Consider the following 23,064-nt stretch of genomic DNA (forward strand, 5'->3'; position numbering starts at 1 on the left):
TCATTCATCCTTTGGTCCAGTGATAACATTTTTCTGTGTGTATTTTGTGCTGTACTTGCTATTTGATTTAGTTGCTTCTCTTCTGTCAACAGCTACAAAATAGTGGCTGTGAATGTGCTTCCTTCCATGCGTCGTGTACGGGTGTATTCTTTCTACTTTGTGGTTGCTCTGCTCTAGCCCATGACAGAGTAGCTTCTTGCGTCTCCTTCTTCTTTTTGTCATCTATTTTTGTCTCCACTCCACGAAGGCTCAGTTACAATGAGCCTACAATATCTTTAAGCCTATTAGTATTTATGTCCCAGAGTCTCATTGATCAAAGAAAGCTATCTTGGGAGGCACTCACAAGGAGCCCTGAAAGAAGGAAGGGCAAGGGGTTAGCTCTCCAGTCCTGTACTTCTGCTGACTTAATTCTGGAGATAAATGACACAAGAGATATACAAAAACATCACCTTCCAATAAACACACTGCTTTGTCACACTAATAGATTTTATGGATGACATATATGTGACATCTTTGAAGCTTATTTTTTTTAAAGCTGAATATATGTGATTTCAATTGCAGATTCATGCCTTTCTGCCATAGACAAGACTGGTCATAGTGCTTTAAGCTGCATTATTGTGAATTCTGCTAACTTCTCAAAGATTATGCTTGTTGCACTAAACAAGATGCTGTTTCTTTGCTACTGGTGTTTCCTTTGACAATATCAACTTTCAACTCCAGAAAGTATCAGTGGGAATTTTTCTTCCAGCTATTATTCAAGAGAACTGAGCTGGTGATAGAGAGATGGTAGATAGATAGATAGATAGATAGATAGATATAATTAGTTGGACCTATAATATGCCACATTATTTTATGAAAATTACAGATATATAAAAAGCAAAATATCATACCTAAAGGGCAGCTCCAAGTGATTTCAAAATCAATATAGCTTATTAAGATGAATAGGACCTGCAAAATACTCACAATTTCTTAATATGTACCACAGTATGTCAGTAATTTCTAGAAAACATTTTGAAATCTGATGACTTTCTCTTACAGCTCCTCATGTGGAATTCTTAAGACCACTTACTGACCTTCAAGTTAAAGAAAAAGAAATGGCTCGGTTTGAGTGTGAAATTTCCCGAGAAAATGAAAAGGTTTGTGATTATATAGTTACTATCTTGTATTGTCAACTTTATGTTTAATTTTGGTTTAGCCAAACAGAATAAAAAAATTAATCGCACCTATCTCTGATAATCATTCTACTTTTAGCTTAAAGATTATTACTTTAGTATGAAATACATACTTGATTTAATTGTTCTCTATTTAGTATTATTTATTTACTATTGCTTGAAAAATACTGGACTCACAATCAGGAGATTTAGACATTATCAGTCTGAACCATATGAAATTGCTGTTTTCTTAGGTTAAAAATAATCACATATCAGCAGCTTCATATGTCTCAACTAAGTACTCCTGTTTGCTTACCATTAATCACCATTTGAATCTCAGTTTACACATCCAGAAAACAAATTGGTCTACATGTTGCCTGAAGCCCTCTATGGCTCTCAACTTACACAAATCCATCAGGTTTAATAAATGATAATAGTATCACAGCAGCTCACTTAGTAATAATTGAAGAAGTTTGTTCTTGATTTTATCAAAATTTATTTTACAATTGCAGTTGACGTATTTTGGGGGGCTGAGTTGTATTTACCACTTTGGTTCTTCATACTATAAAGCCTATTGGTTGCTTTTAAAAAAAAACTAAGGATCATATTTCTCTTGATACTTATCTGAAGGAACAACAAGAAAACGGATAAAGGTATTTATTTATCTTAAATATAGGTCCAGTGGTTTAAAGATGGTGCTGAAATTAAGAAGGGCAAAAAATATGACATCATATCTAAGGGAGCAGTGCGTATCCTTGTCATCAACAAATGTCTGCTGGATGATGAAGCAGAATATTCCTGTGAAGTAAGGACAGCACGAACTTCTGGCATGCTGACAGTACTGGGTAAGAGTAAAGTCTTTCTTTGCAGAAGTTTATGTGTTGAAGAAAAATAATAATTTCCATTGTAACTCAATTTTTAAAAAATTAATCTTGCAGAAGAAGAAGCTGTCTTTACAAAAAATCTTGCCAATATTGAAGTTAGTGAAACAGACACTATAAAACTGGTCTGTGAAGTCTCCAAGCCTGGAGCGGAAGTGATTTGGTACAAAGGGGATGAAGAGATCATTGAAACAGGAAGATATGAAATACTCACTGATGGACGAAAGAGAATTCTGGTCATTCAGAATGCCCAACTTGAGGATACAGGCAGCTATAACTGCCGACTCCCAAGTTCTCGAACTGATGGCAAAGTCAAAGTACATGGTATGACAATTACTGTGAATAATATTTTAAGAAATTTGTATTTGTTGTATTCAAGGTGCAAATGCTTAAGTTTTCAATATCTTGCAACTCTTTTCTTCCCAGAACTTGCTGCTGAATTTATCTCAAAGCCTCAAAACCTTGAAATACTTGAAGGAGAAAAGGCTGAATTTGTCTGTACTATATCAAAGGAAAGCTTTGAAGTCCAGTGGAAGAGGGATGATAATACACTTGAATCTGGAGATAAATATGACATTATTGCTGATGGCAAGAAGAGGGTCCTAGTGGTGAAAGATGCCACATTACAAGATATGGGCACTTATGTCGTCATGGTTGGGGCTGCCAGAGCAGCAGCTCACTTGACAGTAATTGGTAAATTTGTTTTTGCTTCTACAGTTTACTCATATTTGTATCTTTGGGCTTTCTTCATACTATAAAGTCTTGTTGGTTGCTTTCAGAAAAACTCAAGATCATAGTTCCTCTTAAGGACACCCGTGTGAAAGAACAACAAGAAGTCGTCTTCAACTGCGAAGTCAATACTGAAGGTGCGAAAGCTAAATGGTTCAGAAATGAGGAAGCCATATTTGATAGTTCAAAATACATCATTCTCCAAAAAGACCTGGTCTACACCCTCAGAATTAGAGATGCGCGATTAGATGATCAAGCCAACTACAATGTGTCTCTGACCAATCATAGAGGTGAAAATGTTAAGAGTGCAGCCAATCTGATAGTGGAAGGTAAGTCACTTCTATGGCATGAGTGATTTTTAAAATCAATTTCTATTATGCAAACAAAATCAACATTATTCTTCTTTACAACAGAGGAAGACCTTAGGATTGTTGAGCCTCTTAGAGATATTGAAACAATGGAAAAGAAATCTGTCACATTCTGGTGCAAGGTGAATCGTCTCAATGTAACACTGAAATGGACCAAAAACGGAGAAGAAGTGGCTTTTGACAACCGCATTTTATACAGAGTTGATAAATATAAGCACTCTCTCATTATTAAAGACTGTGGCTTCCCAGATGAGGGTGAATACATTGTCACTGCTGGACAAGATAAATCTGTCGCTGAGCTTCTCATCATAGAAGCTCCTACAGAATTTGTGGAAAACTTGGAAGACCAGACAGTCACTGAGTTTGATGATGCTGTCTTCTCCTGCCAGCTGTCCAGAGAGAAAGCAAATGTAAAATGGTACAGAAATGGGAGAGAAATCAAAGAAGGCAAAAAGTAAGCAAAAGCTTCTTAATCTCTATTTCTGTTGATATATATGCACACACACACACACACACACACACTCACACACACTTTTGGCAATTTAGTGGTCATTGTGCAAGCTAACCAGTAAGTCACCCTCTCCTTTTAGATACAAATTTGAAAAAGATGGAAGTATACATAGACTCATTATCAAAGATTGCAGGCTGGATGATGAATGTGAATATGCTTGTGGAGTAGAAGACAGGAAGTCACGAGCTAGGCTCTTTGTGGAAGGTACGTATTAAGTGAAAGGACAATTTTAGTATTAGTATCAGTTTATGAAAGTTGTTACTCCAAATGCAAACATATTTGGATTATGATCTCACATTTTCTTTTCAGAAATCCCTGTTGAGATCATCAGGCCTCCCCAAGATATTCTCGAAGCCCCCGGGGCTGATGTTATCTTTTTGGCTGAGCTCAACAAAGATAAAGTGGAAGTTCAGTGGCTAAGAAATAACATGATCATTGTCCAGGGTGACAAGCACCAGATGATGAGTGAAGGAAAGATACACAGGCTACAGATTTGTGATATTAAGCCCCGTGACCAGGGTGAATACAGATTTATTGCCAAAGACAAAGAAGCCAGAGCTAAGCTTGAACTGGCAGGTAAGTCCCTTTCTTTTATTTTCAAGCATCCCCACAATGTCATAGATACTGTGTAAGTTTCAGGTTTCACGGTTCATTAGTGAGATAATGCTTGTGAACGCCCTTTATTCCTGTTAAGCCTTATGCTCATGTTAACTATGCTAATTTCTCTTACAACAAAGTGTCCTGAGTAAAGGGAAACGGATAGCATTCCTCTCCGCACGCCAGAATCTTGAACAATCTTTGTCACATGGCAGCTGTTCACTACCTTCTAGGATTAACCTGGCACCTTGAGAGTCTTCCCAGCAAACCCAGACCTTGCAATGACCCAATTCTCTTCTGTTTTCCAAACCCCTGTCGGGCCTCTTAGGCCTGTTCTCATCTTGACTTAAGCTTCTAAGACATCCTTATAGGTTGTTATTATGAAAAAGCCATTAGTGTCTATCTTTTTTTTAATTTTTTTTTAAATATATTTTATTGATTTTTTACAGAGAGGAAGGGAAAGAGATAGAGAGTTAGAAACATCGATGAGAGAGAAACATCGATCAGCTGCCTCCTGCACATCTCCTACTGGGGATGTGCCCGCAACCCAGGTACATGCCCTTGACCGGAATCGAACCTGGGACCCTTCAGTCCGCAGGCCGACACTCTATCCACTGAGCCAAACCGGTTCTGGCTAGTGTCTATCTTATACATAAGAAAAATGGTGTCTGGTTTATTTTGAACTAAGTGTGAGGTGCCTAATTTATTTATTTTTAATGGAAAACTTGTTTTGCACTATATTTAGTCCTCTGTTATTACTTTTGGCAAAGAATAGAGCTTTGATGGCTTTATATCATCCTTAATTCTCTATTCTCCAGTCTGATAATTTGCAATATGAGAACTCTAAACTCAGTTAGTGTGCTCTGCTGAAAAGTTACTGTGATATACATCTAAGGTTATGTAGCCAATATTTGCTAACAAATGCATAGTAAAGAAGCTGTGGTGTAGCTGCACTACAAAGGCATAACTCAAAGGCATTGACATGTTACTTTTCTCACTAGCGGCACCTAAAATCAAGACAGCTGATCAAGACCTTGTGGTTGATGTCGGCCAGCCTCTGACAATGGTGGTGCCCTATGATGCCTACCCCAAAGCAGAAGCTGAGTGGTTTAAAGAAAATGAAGCTCTGTCATCAAAAACGGTAGATACTACAGCTGAACAAACTTCCTTCAGAATTTTAGAAGCCAAGAAAGGAGACAAAGGGAGATATAAAATTGTGCTTCAGAACAAACATGGAAAAGCAGAAGCATTCATCAATTTACAAGTTATTGGTAAGCCCTGAGTCAATTGGACTTAATTGGCAAAGCACAACTAAAAGCATGGAAACACACTAAAAAAAAAAAAAAATTACATGTGCATTTCAGATGTTCCTGGACCAGTGCGTAACTTAGAAGTGACAGAAACATTTGATGGTGAAGTGGGCCTCGCTTGGGAAGAACCATTAACTGATGGTGGAAGCAAAATCATAGGTTATGTTGTTGAAAGACGTGACATCAAGAGAAAGACCTGGGTTCTGGCCACTGACCGGGCAGACAGTTGTGAGTTTACTGTCACTGGACTACAAAAAGGAGGAGTCGAGTATCTATTCCGTGTGAGTGCAAGAAACAGAGTTGGCACTGGTGAGCCAGTAGAGACTGACAATCCGGTAGAAGCAAGGAGCAAATATGGTAAGAATTTTTAAAATAAATTGCAGAGTAGCTTATCTTTGCTTTTATCCCTGAAATAACCAAAGGCTATATTTTTTTTCTGTGATGAAATCCAGATGTTCCAGGCCCTCCTCTGAATGTAACCATCACTGATGTGAATAGATTTGGTGTCTCATTGACATGGGAACCACCGGAGTATGATGGAGGTGCTGAGATCACAAACTATGTCATTGAACTAAGGGACAAGACTTCTATCAGGTGGGACACTGCCATGACAGTAAGAGCTGAAGACCTATCGGCAACAGTCACTGATGTGGTAGAAGGACAGGAGTATAGTTTCCGGGTCAGAGCCCAAAACCGAATTGGAGTTGGGAAACCAAGTGCAGCCACACCCTTCGTCAAAGTTGCTGATCCAATTGGTAAGCCCATCAAAAAAAGGGGGGGGGGCGGAGAGTAACACCTTCATGAAATCCAGAAATTAAGCCTATCAATTAAAATAAATCAAATTAAAGTTAATGAAAAGGTAGAACATCAGGAAAATTTGAAAATCATAAAAAATGTAGACTTCTGCTTCTATTTAATGAACTCGGTAAACCTGATATTTTAATGGGGATGATAGAAATGGTTCCAGCACTGTCTTAATACATTGTCACTGATTTAAATGGTATGCTCCAACTCTTTCACTCCAGAGAGACCAAGTCCTCCTGTGAACCTAAATTCCTCAGATCAGACTCAGTCATCAGTTCAGCTCACATGGGAACCTCCTCTGAAAGATGGAGGAAGCCCAATCCTGGGCTACATAATAGAACGATGTGAAGAAGGGAAAGATAAATGGATCCGTTGCAATATGAAACTGGTCCCTGAACTGACCTACAAGGTAGGGCATTTGTATCTAAAAACCATATTCAGTGTATGATCATGCATTTAAATGTATATGTTTTTTTACAAATATTTGATTCATAATTTTAGGTTACTGGATTACAAAAAGGAAATAAATATTTATATAGAGTATCTGCAGAAAATGAAGCTGGTGTTTCAGATCCATCTGAAATTCTTGGTCCTCTAACTGCTGATGATGCTTTTGGTAAGTGTATATTTTGTTTTTAGATTTGGGAACAGCACATAGCTACCTCAGGGTACAGGGACTTAAGTATAATACTGGAAACTCATTCATTTTTCTTTTTGGTAGTTGAACCAACAATGGACTTAAGTGCGTTTAAAGATGGTCTGGAAATTATTGTCCCAAATCCTATCAAGATCCTGGTTCCAAGTACAGGCTATCCAAGGCCAACTGCAACCTGGTCTCTAGGAGATCAAGTATTAGAAGAAGGGGATCGTGTGAAAATGAAAACCTTATCTGCCTATGCTGAACTTGTCATTTCTCCAAGTGAACGTCCAGACAAGGGAATTTATACACTGAAACTGGAAAATCCTGTGAAGGCAATTTCTGGGGAAATTGATGTCAATGTAATTGGTAAGTTACTTAACCTTTTGTTATCTAAAGTGATTTGACAGTATTCATAAATCTTGGTTCAAGCTATTAATGATATTGACTTCTGACTGTGTTTATTCAGCTCGCCCAAGTGCACCCAAAGAACTGAAATTTGGTGACATAACCAAGGACTCAGTACATTTGACTTGGGAGCCACCAGATGATGATGGAGGAAGTCCATTAACTGGCTATCTTGTTGAAAAGCGAGAAGTCAGCCGGAAAACATGGACTAAAGTGAGTTTTTTTGTAGGGAGAGTAGGGAAATATCACAATTCTGGGATGCCATGAAAAGTTTATATGTTTTTACTTTTACCTTGCTGTAATGCTTTTTTAAATGCATTAATGCTAATGCTTTCTGAGGTAGCTCAACCAAGATTTGATATAATTGCCTTATTTTGTGAACCTTACCAAATTTTCAACTAGGTTTGTTTTATAAAAGCAACAGCAACAACAAAAACATAACCACTTACTAGGTACCTGATTAGTAACCAATATGCCTCTATTAAACAATAAGCCATTCTAAGGACATTAAGTATTTAATTCTTTCTGGTGGTCATACTTCTTCTCATTCCACCAGATTACCTTAGTTGGTGTAATGTGTCCATTTTTTCCCCTCAGTTTATACTCATTAGTATTTTTATCTTGATTTAAAATCATATTTCTAATAACTAAGCTGATAGAAAAAGTCAACACCTTATTTGCCACCTTCTTAGTGTATATGAACCATGAAACAGATTCACCTTATATTAAGGGTCAAATATTTTATATATTACTTTACAGTTTTTCCCTAAAATGAAATGAATAACCCTGAGCATTCAAAACAACTTCCATTTGTATCCCTGCTCATGGTAAAAACAATCTTCTGACTTGGGCAAAGGGTTTTGGGAAACAACTAATTAACTGTATTTATCTGTCCCAGGTTATGGACTTTGTGACTGACTTAGAATTCACAGTTCCTGATCTTGTTCAAGGAAAAGAATATTTATTTAAAGTCTGTGCTCGGAACAAGTGTGGCCCTGGAGAACCTGCATATGTTGATGAACCTGTAAATATGTCAGCTCCTGCAAGTGAGTACTTCCTTAATGATTTCTCACCTAGCCTCTTGTTACCTGTGTTTGCTTTAGACCTGGAGTTGAAATTATGAGGAAAATACATAGGGTGACAATATGAAGATTTCATAGATGGCCTATATAAGACTGACTCTCTCTTTAAAATCTTACAGCGGTACCTGATCCACCAGAGAACGTTAAATGGAGAGATCGAACAGCCAAGAGCATCTTCCTAACATGGGATCCACCTAAATATGATGGTGGTTCACGTATCAAAGGATATTTAGTTGAAAAATGTCCACGTGGTTCTGATCGATGGGTCGCCTGTGGAGAGCCAGTTGCAGAAACAAAGTATGTTTTTAAAATCATATTTCTAATAACTAAGCTGCTAGAAAAAGTCAACAACTTGCCACCTTCTTAGTGTGTACGAACTAGGAAACAGTTTTTCCCTACTATGAAATGAATAACCCTCAGCATTCAAAACAGCTTCTATTTGTATCCCTGGTCATGGTTAAAACAATCTTGGCACAAGAGTAAATGTTTACTGTTACTAAAATGAGCTTTCTTTTGGAAAAAATCTAAATGTTAGGTACTTTTCGTTGAGGATTCCCCTGTTGTGCCTGTCTAATGTTAAAAGGTGCTGCTGTTGAACTAATCCCCTACTCAAGTTTTTCATTAGTTACAATATTGAAGCAACCCAGAATTGATTTAAAGAATACTATTGTTTGGGGGATATGAATTTTGGAAATATTATGAATACTACCCGGTGGAACAGATTGTATGCATTATAGTAAAATAACCTATTTTGCTTTCTGACAGAATGCAAGTAACAGGTCTTGAAGAAGGCCAATGGTACTCCTACCGCGTGAAGGCCTTGAACAGGCTAGGGGCTAGCAAACCAAGCAAACCCACAGATGAAATCCAGGCTGTGGACACTCAGGGTATTTATTTTTGTTGTTTGTTTGTTTGTTTGTTTGTTTGTTTGTTTTATCTGACTTTACTTCTGCTTGAACTTGTTAACATTGTAAATAATCTCTTTCCAATTCAGAGGCTCCAGAAATTTTCCTTGACGTGAAGCTCCTTGCCGGTCTAACTGTGAAAGCAGGAACTAAGATTGAACTTCCTGCCACTGTAACCGGGAAACCTGAACCTAAAATCACTTGGACGAAGGCTGATAAGCTTCTGAAGCAGGACAATAGAATCACCATTGAAAATGTTCCTAACAAATCCACAGTGACCATCGTCGATAGTAAGAGAAGTGATACTGGCACATACATCATTGAGGCTGTGAACGCCTGTGGTCGGGCCACCGCTGTGGTAGAAGTGAACGTCCTAGGTAAGGGAGGCTCTTGTTTTAAAAATAGGCAAACTCATAGCAGCTACCTTTTCAAAGAAAACATTTTAAATGATTTTTTTCTGCATGTGTAATGTCATCCATAGATAAACCCGGACCACCAGCTGCTTTTGACATCACAGAAGTGACCAACGAGTCATGTCTTCTAACGTGGAACCCCCCACGAGATGATGGTGGATCTAAAGTCACAAACTATGTTGTGGAGAGAAAAGCAACAGACAGTGATATGTGGCACAAGCTCTCATCAACTGTCAAGGATACGAATTTCAAGGCAACCAAATTAACACCCAATAAAGAATACCTCTTCAGAGTTGCTGCAGAAAACATGTACGGTGTTGGCGAGCCAGTTCAGGCCGCTCCTATAACAGCCAAATTTCAGTTTGGTAAGTTTCTCAATCAGTTGCGGGGAGAAAAAGGATGCTTGTGTCAAACTTGGACTTAGGTGTTATATTTATATATAGGACATATAACACATATCATTATCTTGTCTATAGATCCACCTGGACCTCCAACTCGCCTGGAACCTTCTGATATCACTAAAGATGCAGTGACTCTCACATGGTGTGAGCCAGATGATGATGGTGGCAGCCCAATCACTGGGTACTGGGTTGAAAGATTAGATCCTGATACCGATAAATGGGTTAAATGCAATAAGATGCCAATAAAGGACACAACATACAGGTATGCCCACAATCTCTATCAAGATGTTAAAACTATTATAGTGCATACAAATGTTTATTCTTTATTCCTTTTGATTATACCTGATTATATATTACTATAATTTTTTAAATTATTTTTACTTATATTTTTATTAGCACATAATTTGAAAATTGATATGAGTTCCAACCAAGGACACAGTTAAGTTACTAAAAAATATTAACTTTCTGGAAGTTTCAAAGTGTTTGGTCTTCCAGGATATTATGATAATGATCATTGTTATAGTATTATAATTAGGTTGGTAAATTTAGCCAAATCTAAAGTGTGTGATAGTTAAAAAGCAATTTTAAATTTATATTGGAGTGCTTTCAGTTAAATTTCCAAATCAGTTTTTCACAATTTAAACAAATTAGCCTCTTCTATGTAAAATAAACAGAGGTTTCTGCTTCTTATCATGGTATTCAACTGGCATTTTGTTCCAAATCCAGAGTGAAAGGTCTCACCAATAAGAAAAAATACAGATTCCGTGTGCTGGCTGAAAATCTTGCTGGGCCTGGAAAACCAAGTAGATCAACTGAACCAATCTTAATAAAGGATCCCATAGGTACTATTTACATATTTTATGTGATTCTTTTGAAGCTTATACTATCTCCTTTTTGACAAATCTAAATGTTGATTTCCTTTCATTGGCTTGCAGATCCTCCATGGCCCCCTGGAAAACCAACCGTGAAAGATGTAGGCAAAACATCATTGGTATTGAGTTGGACAAAACCAGAACACGATGGAGGGGCAAAGATTGAGTCTTATGTCATTGAAATGCTGAAGACTGGAACGGATGACTGGGTCCGAGTGGCTGAAGGAGTCCCCACCACTCAGCATTTGCTCCCAGGGCTCATGGAAGGGCAGGAATACTCATTCCGAGTTAGAGCTGTGAACAAGGCCGGGGAAAGTGAACCCAGTGAACCCAGCGACCCTGTGCTTTGTCGGGAGAAGCTATGTAAGTCATTCTTGATGTTTAGGGCATATGAATTCTCCTAAAGTATATCTCAGAACTACAATATGAGAAAATATGAAAAACTCATTACTAGATTATTTCATCCTTGCCATACAACTTCCTAGATAATTTAGTGAAAACTGATTATTGGACAATAAAAAAGTATACTTGTTTTTCTTTTATTCTTCTTCAGATCCTCCATCACCACCTCGCTGGCTTGAAGTTATTAATATCACCAAAAATACAGCAGACCTGAAATGGACAGTCCCTGAGAAAGATGGAGGATCCCCCATCACCAACTACATTGTGGAAAAGAGAGACGTGAGACGAAAAGGCTGGCAAACAGTAGACACCACTGTCAAGGACACCAAGTGCACAGTAACCCCACTGACAGAGGGCGCTTTATATGTGTTCCGAGTTGCTGCAGAAAATGCCATCGGACAAAGTGACTATTGTGAAATTGAGGACTCTGTCCTGGCCAAAGACACCTTCAGTATGCTCTTTAACTTAATCTCTATGACACCATTTGTTGTGGTTTATCACTGTTCCCTCTGGTTTTTCTAACCATTGACTATTTTGTTTTCAGCCACCCCTGGACCACCCTATGCTCTCACAGTTGTGGATGTGACAAAACGACATGTCGACCTGAAGTGGGAACCACCTAAAAATGATGGTGGAAGACCAATACAGAGGTAGAATTGTAATTAATGCATAAAGAATAATTTACAAATGGCTAAAAATTCTTAACTTTTTTTTTCTATTGATGCTAACGAAATGCTTTGTTATTTTGGTAGATACATCATTGAGAAGAAAGAAAAGTTAGGTACCCGTTGGGTAAAAGCTGGAAGGACTGCAGGACCAGACTGTAATTTCAGAGTAACTGATGTCATTGAAGGCACAGAAGTCCAGTTTCAGGTTCGGGCAGAAAATGAAGCTGGAGTTGGTCACCCAAGTGAACCCACAGAAATTCTGTCAATTGAAGATCCAAGAAGTAAGTAGTACTGACTATACAAAGAATATTGTCTGGAGCTTAATGATGAGATTGTGGATATGAATGGTTCACTCTTTTTTTCAGGTCCTCCTTCACCTCCCCTTGACCTGCATGTAACTGATGCTGGAAGAAAACACATTGACATTGCTTGGAAGCCTCCAGAGAAAAATGGTGGAAGTCCTATTATAGGATACCATGTTGAAATGTGTCCAGTAGGCACTGAGAAATGGATGCGGGTTAATTCCCGCCCCATAAAAGACTTAAAATTCAAGGTTGAAGAAGGTATTGTTCCTGATAAGGAGTACGTGCTGAGAGTGAGAGCTGTCAATGCTGTTGGTGTCAGTGAACCATCTGAACTCTCCGAAAATGTGGTTGCCAAAGACCCAGACTGTAAGAACACAGTTCCTTTCATAATTAATAAAACAGGCTTTACTCATGCATTGCATTTTGACATACTCTTTTATCCTCTTTTGGTTTATATCTTACAGGCCAGCCAACAATTGATCTGGAGACTCATGACATTGTTGTTATTGAGGGTGAAAAGTTAAGCATTCCTGTTCCCTTCAGAGCTGTCCCAGTTCCAACCGTTAGTTGGCATAAAGATGGCAAAGAAGTTAAAGCAAGTGATAGACTGACAATGAAGAGCGATCACTTCTCAGCAAACCTTGAAGTTCCCAAGAGTGTCCATGCAGATGCAGGAGTTTACACGATTACACTGGAAAATAAGCTTGGCTCGGCAACTGCCTCAATCAATGTCAAAGTCATAGGTAAGCATTCTTCGATAAAACACCAGTCATTCCTCATGTGTTGGGAAAATAGTTAAGTTTGTCATGTTAGTATAAATTTCTTCATGAATTGGCCATTTGTAAGCTAAATGTCCTTTCAGATTGTTTCTTCCAATATGAGAAGCAAAACAATTGTAAAGAGACAAAACAGGTAGTTAAACTCTGATTAGACTAAATTACTTCTGCATGTGAAGTACTAATTTAAGTAAAAGATATAGAATACCCAAAGAATGTTAAAATAACCAATATTCCTATTAGTTGTCTTTGCATTGTTCCGTAGTCTTCTCAACTAGGGGTAGTAACATTTTCTGCCCCCTCCTCCCAAACACACAAATGGTGTTTGGAAACTTGGAGGCCATTTTTTTTCTGAGAACAAAGATTCAGGGAGAGCTACTGACATTTAGTAGTTGGGGGCCAGGGATACTACATGACTTGCAGTGTAAGGGACACTCCTGTATCTCAAAGATTGTCCCATCCAAAATGCGAATAGTCCCACTTAGAGAAAGAGTATATTAGTAACATGACTTTTCAGATTACAATAGTAATTATAAATTTTATTTTCAATAGGCCTACCTGGACCATGCAAAGATATTAAAGCAAGTGATGTGACCAAGAGTTCTTGTAAATTAACCTGGGAACCACCAGAATATGATGGTGGAAGCCCAATTCTACATTATGTCCTGGAACGCAGAGAAGCTGGAAGGAGGACATATATACCAGTCATGTCCGGTGAGAATAAACTATCTTGGTCTGTAAAAGACCTCATACCGAATGGTGAATACTTCTTCCGTGTTAAAGCTGTCAACAAGATTGGTGGAGGCGAATATATTGAACTAAAAAATCCAGTCATTGCTCAAGATCCAAAGCGTAAGTTTTGGCATGAATGTAATATAGCTAGGAATTGATATGCAATTTATTTTAAGAAGATGGACTTTCCTATATTAACAGTTTTTCTCTTGCTCTTCAGAGCCCCCTGATCCACCTATAGATGTTGAGGTTCATAATCCTACAGCTGAGGCAATGACTATTACATGGAAGCCACCTTTGTACGATGGAGGGAGCAAGATAATGGGTTACATCATAGAGAAGATTGCTAAGGGTGAAGAAAGGTGGAAGAGATGCAATGAACACCTGGTACCAGTCCTGACCTATACAGCAAAAGGACTTGAAGAGGGAAAGGAATACCAGTTCCGTGTGCGAGCAGAAAATGCTGCTGGTATTGGTGAACCTTCTCGGGCCACTCCTCCAACCAAAGCTGTAGATCCTATTGGTAAGTTTTGTTTAATTGGGTTGGTGTTTTCCCATTATCAAATAAATGAGAATAATGTTTTTTCAGATATTTTAATCAGAATTGAAAACAATTATTGTTTTTTCATCATTACAGATGCCCCAAAAGTCATTATGAGAACAAGTCTAGAAGTAAGACGAGGTGATGAAATAGCACTTGATGCAACAATTTCTGGGTCACCTTACCCAACTATTACATGGCTAAAGGATGACAATGTGCTTACACCAGAAGAAATGAAAAAACGAGTAGCACCCACAGTTAGGAGAAAGAAGGGTGAAGTTCAAGAAGAAGAACCATTTGTCCTGCCACTGGTGGAGCGCTTGAGTATTGACAGCAGTAAAAAAGGAGAATCTCAGCTACGTGTCCGAGATTCTCTTCGACCAGACCATGGCCAGTATATGATCAAAGCTGAAAATGACCATGGTGTCGCAAAAGCTCCTTGTACTGTCACTGTGCTGGGTAAGTAGTTAAAACTACCCTTCCCACTGGAAGACAGTCAACATAAGTGTTTTAGTAAAACTCAAATAAAAAGTTTGTTCGGGGGCAGTTAAAAGAAGTGGGAAAAGGCTTCAGCAAGGAATCCTTAGTCCCATTTTTTTTTTCCTGCTGGCTATGTAAAAGAAATCAACCAACCTTGTTATTCATTAGCTAATGTGATACAAAGATAGACAGATATAGGAAAATCAAAAGTTATGTCAAAGGAAACACGCTAACATTTAAATTTTCTGCTGAAACCATTTCTACACAAATTTTTAATCACCATTCTCTTTTGAAATATTAGATACACCAGGACCACCGATCAACTTTGTATTTGAAGATATTAGAAAGAACTCAGTCCTCTGCAAATGGGAACCACCCCTTGATGATGGTGGCAGTGAAATTATAAACTACACCTTGGAAAAGAAAGATAAGACAAAACCTGACTCAGAATGGATTATTATCACTTCAACACTCAGACATTGCAAATATTCGGTGACAAAATTGATTGAAGGAAAAGAGTACCTCTTCCGTGTAAGAGCTGAAAATAGGTTTGGCCCTGGACCACCTTGTGTTTCAAAGCCACTTACAGCTAAAGATCCATTTGGTAAGGTTCCATTAGCATCTAAATTTTGCCTTTTGATCATATGCACTGCTATATACATTGTCTCAGCTTTTGAATTTGAATGTTTATGTCATACCAGGGAATTAATTCAAATATGCTATTTTTTCTTTCATCAGAACCACCCGATGCCCCGGATAAGCCCATTGTGGAAGATGTTACCAGCAACAGTATGCTAGTGAAATGGAATGAACCAAAGGACAATGGCAGCCCCATCTTGGGTTACTGGCTTGAAAAACGTGAGGTTAATAGTACACATTGGTCTCGTGTCAACAGAAACCTTCTGAATGCTTTGAAGACCAATGTAGAAGGCCTATTAGAAGGACTCACCTATGTCTTCAGAGTATGTGCCGAAAATGCCGCTGGACCTGGAAAGTTCAGTCCCCCTTCAGATCCCAAAACAGCGCATGATCCCATCTGTAAGTAACATCTTCAGAAGAAAGTGGGGTACAACATGGTGATTATATACTTGAAAGTTGTTAAGACAGCAAATCTTAAATATTATCACTACAAAAAATGGTAATTATGTGAGGGGATAGAGATGTTAATAAGTTATGGTAATCATTTCACAATATATACATGTATCAAATCATGCTATATACCTTAAACCTACATATATGTTACCAATATTTCAATAAAACTGGAAAATCAAACAAAATACAGCAGTGACTATGGACACTATATGGAGGTTACAATGTAAAGTTTTAAGCATCTGTATATGTAACTTAAAAGTTTCACAAAACAGTACTTACCCATGTTACATGCAATGCCCTATGAAAAACAAGTGGGATAGGTAAGCTACTGTACATTTTAAAACCATCAGTGGGTTTTGATTTGTATATCTGCATTCATTCTAGCTCCACCTGGACCACCTGTCCCAAGAGTCGCTGACACAAGCTCCACAACTATTGAACTAGAATGGGAACCCCCAGCTTTCAATGGCGGTGGGGAAATTATTGGCTACTTTGTCGATAAGCAACTGGTTGGGACAAATGAATGGTCGCGCTGCACAGAGAAGATGATCAAGGTCCGTAAGTACACTGTCAAAGAAATCCGAGAGGGTGCTGATTACAAACTCCGAGTGAGTGCCGTCAATGCTGCGGGTGAAGGACCTCCTGGAGAAACGGGACCTGTTACTGTGGCTGAACCTCAAGGTACTTAAAAGTTACATGATAAAGATTATGGCAACTTTCCTGGTATGGGTCCCCCCCCCCCGCATCTTCCTTGGGCTAATGTTTGACTGTTCTCTATCAACAGAGCCTCCATCTGTGGAACTAGATGTTTCTGTTAAGGGTGGAATACAAATAATGGCTGGGAAGACTCTCAGAATTCCAGCTGTGGTAACTGGCCGTCCAGTGCCTACCAAAGTGTGGACCATAGAAGAAGGAGAACTGGATAAAGACCGTGTTGTAATAGAGAACGTTGGAACCAAATCTGAACTAATTATCAAGGAAGCATTGAGAAAAGATCATGGCAGATATGTGATCACAGCTACCAATAGCTGTGGTTCCAAATTTGCAGCAGTCAGGGTAGAGGTTTTTGGTAAGGAATGTTACCTGGATTTTTAGAGGATTTTCAAGTTATGCTATCTTATTGCATTGACTTTTTTCATTGTTTTATTTTGCAGATGTCCCTGGCCCAGTTCTTGACTTAAAACCTGTTGTAACAAACAGAAAGATGTGTCTGCTGAACTGGTCTGATCCAGCAGATGATGGAGGAAGTGAAATCACGGGCTTTATTATTGAAAGAAAAGATGCCAAGATGCATACTTGGAGACAGCCCATAGAGACTGAGAGATCTAAATGTGATATCACAGGTCTCCTTGAGGGACAAGAATATAAGTTCCGTGTGATTGCCAAGAACAAGTTTGGCTGTGGCCCGCCTGTTGAAATAGGACCAATTCTTGCAGTTGATCCACTAGGTAAAAGAGAAGGTTTTCATTGTGTTTATAAAGTAAATAATGTTTGTTTCTATTTATAGCTTCAAACTCCCAGTAGTATCAAGATCTATAGCTAGGGAGTAATAAGAAAGGTAAATCAAATAACTACTAGCACCTTTAAGAATACTATGTTTACTATAATTTTAATATAATTTTTGGCTCACTGTAATTTTTTATACAAAACCAACCATGGTTATATGTACTAAAAAACCTGAGTTTACTGGAGTTTAGCAAGAACCTAAAAATAATTTAGAAATATTATATCTTACCAATAGAATACACGGAAGTAATTAATTTAACACTTGGAGTGCGGGAAAAGAGTTAAGTCGGCTCGCGTGAATTGCGCGTACTCCGCGGGAGCCGTCTTTAACTCGGTTCATATAGTTCATATAGATTTGCGGTGGAGTGCGGGAAACGTGTAAACTCGGGCCGATTGTAACTGCGTATTACCAAATATTTGTTTGTAATCCACCCTTTTGGTGGATGGAACAAAACCAAAAGACAGAGCCATCTTATATTTTGGCGGGAAATTCACCCGCACTCCAAGTGTTAATAGCCTTGTAGTTAAAGAGAGTTCATTGTTTTGAAAGGTTACAGGACAAATATTGCCTTAGGATAAATGTCTTAGTCTTCCTTTAGATCTCAAGTAGTCCCCACCCTGGAAGGCCCCAAACCAGGAAGAGCCATCAAGGAATAAAACCAACCATAGGAAATCTCCTTGACCAATATGAACAAATATGAAATCCTAAAATTGCACACACTGGTAATGCACATTTATATGTCATCCAAGAAAACAAAGTCTTGGGACCCATTCCCCAAGAGACAGATGGTATTATTTCTCCACCACCACCTAAAAAAAAAAACAGTTACCTCCTATACCACTCACTGTGACAGTCATCTCAGAATTTTCTCTATAGTCAAGTTGTATCAGAGTATTAAACACATATGGGCTTCCACTACAGACCTCTGCTTTGGTTTCAGTAATCTATATATATAAAAGCCTAATATTCTAAGTGTCCAACCGATAGGTCGACTGCTCAACCAGTTGCTATGACATGCACTGACCACCAGGTGGCAGATGCTCCAACCTATTGGTTAGCTTGCTGCTGGGATCCGGCCGATTGGGACTGGGCGAGAAGGGCCAAACACGCCCTGGAGCCCTCCTGTAGTCCCTTCCCAGCTGTCCTGCTGGCCCTGATCGACCCCAATGGGGACTTGGCAAGACGGGCTGGACATGACCTGGAGCCAACCTCCTGTGGTCCCTCCCCAGCCTCTAAAATATATCTTCTAATTAATTTCCTTTCACTGTGCACAAATTCATGCACTGGGCCTCTAATAGTCAATAAGAGTGGATGGGGTCTAGTTTCACCATTCAAAGCTTATTCTTTTGGTTTTTGTCCTTTGGGACACCAAACTAAAGCATCATTACATAAATTCTCTTTCCACCCCATTTTAAGCCCACACTTGAGGCAACATGACTCAAAGCGTGTTCAGTAGACATATCCACTGTCTGTCAATAAAACTTTACTCTCAATTGGTCATCCAAAGCAAATATTCACAGACCCACTCTCCTAGTTCATTAAGATTGGAAGCTTCCCCAGTGACAGAGGTAAAAATATCTAAAATGCTAAATATAAAAAAAGCAGACATGCCCCTCGATTTACTTTTAATCAATCTCAATGCTAAAGTTTACTAAGAAAAATTCTGTCTTATATGAATGCCTGTAAGTAGGGAATGCCTGTAAGTAGGGAACAGGTATTATTAAGATTAGGCCACACAGAAACATATTTTTCACACAATTAATTTGAAGTGAAATATTTCTTATATGAACATTTATTTCATGTTTGTCATTTCAACTTGCTTCTGGTTAAAGGTCCTCCAACGTCTCCTGAGAGGCTCACATATACAGAAAGAACAAAGTCCACTATCACCCTTGACTGGAAAGAGCCCCGCAGTGATGGTGGCAGCCCCATCCAAGGCTATATCATTGAAAAACGGCGTCACGACAAACCTGACTTTGAAAGAGTTAACAAGCGACTCTGCCCAACCACATCTTTTCTGGTTGAAAACCTTGATGAACACCAAATGTATGAGTTCCGTGTCAAAGCTGTCAATGCAGTTGGTGAAAGTGAACCATCCCTGCCTCTTAACGTGGTCATACAAGATGATGAAGGTGTGGAATCTGAACATAATAATAATTTTAACGTAATTTACAGCCTTGCCTTTATCTCATAGGTTGAGCAAATATCCTTATGACTCCGCTAATTTTCTCTTGTCCTTCTTTTTCACAGTGCCTCCAACTATTAAATTGCGCCTGTCTGTTCGAGGAGACACTATCAAGGTTATGGCAGGAGAGCCTGTTAACATTCCTGCAGATGTGACAGGCCTTCCAATGCCTAAGATTGAGTGGTCCAAGAATGAAACTGTGATTGAAAAACCCACTGATGCACTGAAGATAACCAAGGAAGAAGTATCCCGAAGTGAGGCAAAGACTGAGGTTATCATTCCCAAAGCAGTCCGGCAGGACAAAGGCACTTACACAATTACAGCTTCCAACCGCCTTGGCTCAGTCTTCCGAAATGTCCATGTTGAAGTATATGGTAAGCAACATGCTTTCTTATGTCAAAACGAAATCCAGTGTCTGTTTAAGAATTGCCTTCTCAGTCTCCTCTTTTGGTTCCTTTCCAGATCGTCCATCTCCACCAAGAAACCTTGCTGTTACAGACATTAAAGCTGAATCTTGCTATTTGACATGGGATGCCCCTCTAGACAATGGTGGCAGTGAAATCACCCATTATATCATTGACAAACGTGATGCAAGTAGGAAGAAATCTGAATGGGAGGAAGTCACCAACACTGCCGTAGAGAAGAGATATGGGGTAAACTCTTTTAAATATTTTCTTATACACATTAAAAGGGCAAGACCTTGATTAAATACCAGTCTAGCATAACCTTGGAACTTAATGATTGAACTCAAAACCAAAAAAAAATCTCATTGTAGTTTGTAGCACCATGCACATAAGGCCACTTGATAAATACAATTATTTGATATACAAATTCTCTTTTAATTGAGAAATCCACTATTAGGTATGGGAAGTGATCAACCAAAGAACTTGTATGCATATATGCATAACCCATGGACATAGACAATAAGGTGGTGGAGGCCTGGGGTGGGGGCTGGGGCAGGCTATAAGAGGTTAATGGTAGAAAAAAGCAGACATATGTAATACTTTCACTAATAATTTTTTAACAAAATAAAAAATAAATTTAGATATTTTCATTTTAAAAGCTTTCTCCATGTTAGAGTCTCCATATTTTTAAACTATATATATATTAGAGTTTATAGATTTATTTTTTATAGTCTTCTCTACCAAAATAATTAATTTTAAAATAAGTGAAAATCAACATAAGTATATTCTTTTTTTAAAAATTACTATTCATCTGATTTCCAGCTCTGGAAACTTATCCCCAATGGCCAGTATGAGTTCCGAGTTAGGGCAGTGAATAAATACGGAATCAGTGATGAGTGCAAATCGGATAAAGTGACCATTCAAGATCCTTATCGCCTTCCTGGAGCTCCAGGAAAACCAAAAGTTTTGGAGCGCACCAAAGGGTCGATGCTAGTGAGCTGGACTCCTCCTTTGGACAATGGCGGCTCTCCAATTACTGGCTACTGGCTGGAGAAGAGAGAAGAGGGAAGTGCCTACTGGTCACGTGTTAGCCGAGCACCAATAACCAAAGTGGGATCAAAAGGCGTGGAATTTAATGTTCCTCGTTTGATTGAAGGTGTTAAATACCAGTTCAGAGCAATGGCAATAAACGCTGCAGGAATTGGCCCTCCCAGTGAACCATCAGATCCAGAGGTTGCAGGAGATCCCATATGTAAGTATGCTTCCATTTCTGGAATTTACAAAGGGCAAAGCCACTAACTGGATAATTTTGCTTTTAAATTTCTTCTATTTTTCTATGCCAAATTATTTTATTTTTTTAAAATTAGAAGTTTCATACTTATATAGACTATCAAGTAGGTATGTATATGTGTATATATATTTATTTATATACATACATACACTATGCACAACTATCTCTATATATGTATATATACATACAAACACAAACATAAAACCATATAGTTTTTAAACTCTTGGATTAAACCTAGTACTTTTATGAGAAATCACATAACAATGACCCTTGACATAAGCTCCTCTCTGCTCCCATACTTTAATAAATCCGATCTCATTAGATACTATGGAAAGTTATCTCCCTCACTAAATAGTCAGAACCTCCAGTAGGAATTTAACAAAAAGCAAAATGTTGTTAAATATTCAGTAATATTTATTTTAAAAAAACGTATAAGATTCTCAAGCACCGTCTGTGGGATCAACTAAAAGGAAAAAGACTTCTAAAATATCTATGAGCAGATCAGTTCAAAAATTAAAATTCCATGGCCTTAATGATTAATTGCATTTATTGTATAATATATCTGATTAGATTCTCTAGAAAAAACTTTTGCTATTTGTTGAAAAGTTCTATATGGATCATAATGTATAAAATGAAGTAGTAGCCACTCATTCACTCAGTAAGGTAGTACTGAACATGTGCTATGGGCAAGGAACTATGCTAGGTACTGAAGAGGGAAGAGCTGTGGTTAAGAAGATCAATAGAGTAAAAGAATTTTTGTAATTATAAATCACTGTCAAGAATGTAAAAGATTGTTATGTGATTATTGTAGACAATGACTGTGTAAGGTCTTAAGATTAGTTTGTGTTCAAAAATTTACCAGCTAATGATAAAATCATTTTTAATTTTAATTTTATGGTGAATTAATTAAAATGTTTCTAGTAGAAAATATTGCAGTATCCCTTCAAAGGGATCTCAAAAATAAAATAGCTTTTCACTAATCATATGTAAATAGAATACAGATCTATCTAGAGGTCAAAGTAGTCTTTCTAATCCCAATTAGTTGTTTGCTTTCTTTGTTTTTGCACTAATGCTAACTGAAAATAGACTATTTTCTATATTTCTCTATTCTAGAAAGTAATTTATTCTTTTGGCATTCCTATTTTAATATTCTAATCGAGTAAAAATAAAAAATGATCATGTCCAGTACAACCTCTCTGTGGTATATAAATCTAGCATTCCATCAGCTTCAAAAGTTTATATGTTTGGGGTTTTTCTCTTACTAGATCCACCTGGGCCACCTTCTTGCCCAGAGGTAAAAGATAAAACAAAGTCAAGCATCTCGCTGGCATGGAAACCTCCAGCCAAAGATGGTGGCAGTCCCATCAAAGGATACATCGTAGAAATGCAAGAAGAAGGAACCACTGACTGGAAAAGAGTAAATGAGCCAGATAAACTTCTAACTACCTGTGAATGTGTGGTGCCGAATTTGAAAGAACTCAGAAAGTACAGGTTCAGAGTGAAAGCTGTCAATGAAGCTGGCGAATCCGAACCAAGTGATACAACCGGAGAGATCCCTGCAACTGATATTCAAGGTACTGGTCCTTATTCCACCTATGCATTCACCTTTGGA

At 38.2% G+C, this 23,064-nt stretch overlaps 1 protein-coding gene across 1 annotated transcript in view; it reads left to right on the forward strand.

Moving 5' to 3' along the window:
* TTN (titin) overlaps positions 1-23,064 on the forward strand; it is a 278,603-nt gene that overhangs the window by 180,126 nt on the left and 75,413 nt on the right. Inside the window, 41 exon segments of the mRNA XM_023743428.1 lie at positions 1,039-1,136; positions 1,828-1,996; positions 2,090-2,356; positions 2,459-2,725; positions 2,812-3,090; positions 3,175-3,583; positions 3,720-3,844; positions 3,950-4,216; positions 5,239-5,508; positions 5,602-5,904; positions 6,000-6,302; positions 6,573-6,760; positions 6,853-6,967; positions 7,073-7,357; positions 7,458-7,609; positions 8,295-8,442; positions 8,598-8,775; positions 9,244-9,365; positions 9,473-9,760; positions 9,865-10,161; positions 10,273-10,459; positions 10,924-11,039; positions 11,133-11,432; positions 11,623-11,922; positions 12,016-12,121; positions 12,224-12,420; positions 12,505-12,810; positions 12,909-13,187; positions 13,773-14,072; positions 14,173-14,475; positions 14,590-14,952; positions 15,275-15,577; positions 15,712-16,011; positions 16,450-16,746; positions 16,850-17,134; positions 17,220-17,513; positions 19,405-19,704; positions 19,823-20,131; positions 20,220-20,410; positions 20,984-21,413; positions 22,718-23,026. Coding sequence (XP_023599196.1) covers positions 1,039-1,136; positions 1,828-1,996; positions 2,090-2,356; positions 2,459-2,725; positions 2,812-3,090; positions 3,175-3,583; positions 3,720-3,844; positions 3,950-4,216; positions 5,239-5,508; positions 5,602-5,904; positions 6,000-6,302; positions 6,573-6,760; positions 6,853-6,967; positions 7,073-7,357; positions 7,458-7,609; positions 8,295-8,442; positions 8,598-8,775; positions 9,244-9,365; positions 9,473-9,760; positions 9,865-10,161; positions 10,273-10,459; positions 10,924-11,039; positions 11,133-11,432; positions 11,623-11,922; positions 12,016-12,121; positions 12,224-12,420; positions 12,505-12,810; positions 12,909-13,187; positions 13,773-14,072; positions 14,173-14,475; positions 14,590-14,952; positions 15,275-15,577; positions 15,712-16,011; positions 16,450-16,746; positions 16,850-17,134; positions 17,220-17,513; positions 19,405-19,704; positions 19,823-20,131; positions 20,220-20,410; positions 20,984-21,413; positions 22,718-23,026 — 10,305 coding nt within the window.

This window comes from Myotis lucifugus, unplaced genomic scaffold (genome assembly GCF_000147115.1).
Source record: "Myotis lucifugus unplaced genomic scaffold, Myoluc2.0 scaffold_5, whole genome shotgun sequence".
Lineage (NCBI taxonomy): Eukaryota > Metazoa > Chordata > Mammalia > Chiroptera > Vespertilionidae > Myotis > Myotis lucifugus.